A 2,924-nucleotide genomic window follows, 5' to 3' on the forward strand; every position below is an offset into this window, starting at 1 on the left:
CAGGATGTAGGGTACAAACAGGCCCAAGACTCAACAAAGAATGGGAGTCAGGAGCTCAGTTCACACTTACCAGCAGCTGAAGACGCTGGCGCTCCGTTTCCGGGGTGAATTCCCGAGACATTGGAATGATTTCACCGTTCCGGACAATGATGGCTCTGCCCAGAGAAAGGAAAGGTTGGGGCTCGGCTCTCTTCGGCCCCCTTGTGGAGAATTCCAGAAAGACCAGGCCTTCCCTATAGTGACCCTTAGGATTTAGCATCCACACCCCTATCTTTCTTCCCCACGTGGCTCTTTCAGGCTCTTCTGTCTGTGATCCCTCCTGACCTCCTCCAGACTTTGATTTTCAACACCCGCCACCTCACTCTCTTCTGCTCCCCCACCCCAAAGAGTGCGTCCCCCATACCTGCTGTCACCTGCATTGGCCACGTACACCTTGCCCAGCAAGTAGACCACAACCAGAGCACAGCAGCCCCCCTCCACGTGGTGGCCGTGCCGCTCCTGGGCCAACTGCTCGTCCTGTCATGTGAGAAAGAGTCAAAGGCGGAGGATGAAGAAGAGCTTCCAGGCCTGCAGCCACCCCCTCCATCCAAAGGAAACCAGCCCAGCCAAGCTGCCCTGGAGAGGAGGGAAGACATGGGTGTAATGCCCCCTCCTCCTTCCCCTCTGACCCAAGGATCAGGCTTGCAAAGGTACTGTAGGTTCCCAGGGTCACCCCCCTCAGGCCACCTGACTCCCACACAGAACTGACCAGAGTATCTATCTGCCTAGCAGGCCCTTGGCCCTGGCCACCCACTCACCATGAGCTGGAAGGCATTCTCAATGGCCCCCACTACCAGGCTCTCGTGGGTCACTTCCTTCTGTGAAGGCCAGCAGGACTGAGGACCCACCAAGTGAGAGGGATCCGAGGAACCTGGGGTCCCCGGGGTGGATGAGAGGCAGAGGGGAGGTGGCGAGGGGTCCTGGAGTATCTCCACGAGGTCCTTTAGCTGCTCCCGAATGTGGCGATGCAGGAGCCTGGAGGCCATTTCAGCAGCTCCACCCCCTGCATGCCCATCAAACAGACCCCAGTAGTAGAAGCAGAGTCCCTGCTGGAGGAAAAGTGGAGATGAGTGATGGGTGGGTGTGTTTTACGCAGGGAGACGAGCAAGCCCCTGCTCTGGGCATCCACGCACACATTACAGAGAGGAGGTCGGAGCTTGGTAATAAAGGCAAATTAGATTTACTCACCCATTGACCAAGGGCCTAGATTGTATCAGAAAGTCAAGCATCAAAAAAGCCAAACTCAGAGGATGCTCACGTATTCATGGATGTGTTAATTAATTACCAATGCAAAAATAAGCATTGGTGATTAATTAAATCACCCATAAGTGCACGTGCATCTACATTTTAAGTGGAAAACTACATTCATACTGACGTGGTAGAATCTATGCCCGATAAAGACTCTGGGCCAGAAGATAGAAAGCTAGGGAGGTAAGTGGTAGGTCTTGGCATGTTTCCGATTTAAAAGCAGATGCCTAGAATCTCTGGGCAGAGGTGTCACCCTGTCTCCCTCCAGAGGCTAGGAAATGGGGGGGGGGGGCGGCTTACCTGGCTTGGGCTAGGCTCCCTAGGTGCCCCTGACACACTCCTCCGACCTTCCACATACACCACCTCACAGCAAGCCTGGTCCTCGTTGTGCCGGCTCTTGCCAGCGTTGATGACCCTGCCAGGCCAGAGTGACCACATCAGGTTGGACACCAGACCGGGTCCTGGAATAACCCCCACCTTAGACATACACACTCTCTCTGGCCTGCTGGCCAAGCTGAGAAAGGTCAAGGCCACCTGGGATCCAGGCCAGAGTGAGGAGGAGAAGGGAGGCAGGGCGAGGCACAGGGAATTCTGTCTGGGTGTCGGGCCCCACCACCTCACAGACAGGCCAGCAGCAGCACCTGTCTGCCTCAGGTCCCCATCCCTGGCTAAGCGGGCATCCCTAAGGGTGCTGGGGGTGGGGGGCGCCTGTTGAGAGCATGAGGTTTTACTTCCCTGCCTGTCAAGACCCTACCTCCCACCTGAAACCTAATCAATTCTGCTAGTGCCTGGTCCACAGCACCCCACCCTCATGGGCACACCCATCCCTATCCTAAAACCACCAGTGAAAGTTTCGGCTGCTCTGGCGAGGAGGAAGTGCTCCAGCCCAGATCGGGAAAGAGGAATTGAAATAGGGCAGGGGTGGAAGCCCACCTGGCCTGCGCAGGAGTCCCCTAACCAGCAACTCTTCCAAAATAGGAAGCGAAGGAGCTGGCGGGGCGGCCACGGGCCCACCTGCCACCCCCTGGGCGAGATCAGCACCCTCATCGCCCTCAGTGCTCCGCTAGCCCAGCACAGGCATGAAATGGACACATCCCCCGGGAGCCAGCGGGCCGCTCCCACCCGCTCCCACCGGGGGCCACCTCCTCGCCAGGCCAGCGCGATCCACCCGCGGAGGGGCGTTCAAAGGGGACTCTCCGCTTCCCCGGGGCGGCCCCCCGCGCCTGCCCCAGGGGAAGCCACGGCCGCCAGGTGTCGCGGGCTATTTCTGGGTGTGGAGGGGGAGGGGAACGAGAAGAGGGACAGGGAACTGGGGCGCGGGGGTCGGAGAGTCCGGGAGCGGGTCTTCGCAGCCGCCATCTCCTCTATTAAAAGAGGCTTCCGCTACTTGAAACCTGTCCTCCCTTAGTCATTAAAGTCCGGGCCGGACTGAGAACGGGCCAATTCATCCTTCGTGGGGTCCTCCACCTCCGGACTCCAGGAGGGAACCAGGTACCGGAGGCGGTGCGGTGCGGGTAGCCAACCACCCGGGAGGTCCCGAGGAAGGCTGCGCCGGCTGGAGAAAGGGCTGGGAGAGGTGCGGCCCGCAGCCCGGGGGACAGCGAGGGGTCTGGGGAAAGGGGGCTGCTGGCACCGAG

The 2,924-nt window shown here is 59.1% G+C and overlaps 2 protein-coding genes across 3 annotated transcripts in view; both read right to left on the reverse strand.

The window, feature by feature from the left end:
• PPM1J (protein phosphatase, Mg2+/Mn2+ dependent 1J) overlaps window positions 1-1,911 on the reverse strand; it is a 3,719-nt gene extending 1,808 nt beyond the window's left edge. Inside the window, exons 1-4 of one of the 2 annotated variants that reach the window (XM_006763018.2) lie at window positions 1,588-1,911; window positions 798-1,085; window positions 404-516; window positions 71-155 (exon numbers count right to left, since the gene is read on the reverse strand). In XM_006763018.2, the coding sequence (XP_006763081.2) occupies window positions 71-155; window positions 404-516; window positions 798-1,085; window positions 1,588-1,773 (672 nt within the window). In that variant the 5' untranslated portion in view covers window positions 1,774-1,911. Of the gene's footprint in view, window positions 1-70; window positions 156-403; window positions 517-797; window positions 1,089-1,587 lie in introns of both variants that reach the window. The other variant, XM_006763017.2, reaches the window with a different exon arrangement.
• The window catches only part of RHOC (ras homolog family member C), a 29,367-nt gene that overhangs the window by 10,238 nt on the left and 16,205 nt on the right, over window positions 1-2,924 (reverse strand). The window lies entirely within an intron of this gene.

The sequence above is a fragment of the Myotis davidii genome, unplaced genomic scaffold (assembly GCF_000327345.1).
Source record: "Myotis davidii unplaced genomic scaffold, ASM32734v1 scaffold217, whole genome shotgun sequence".
NCBI lineage: Eukaryota > Metazoa > Chordata > Mammalia > Chiroptera > Vespertilionidae > Myotis > Myotis davidii.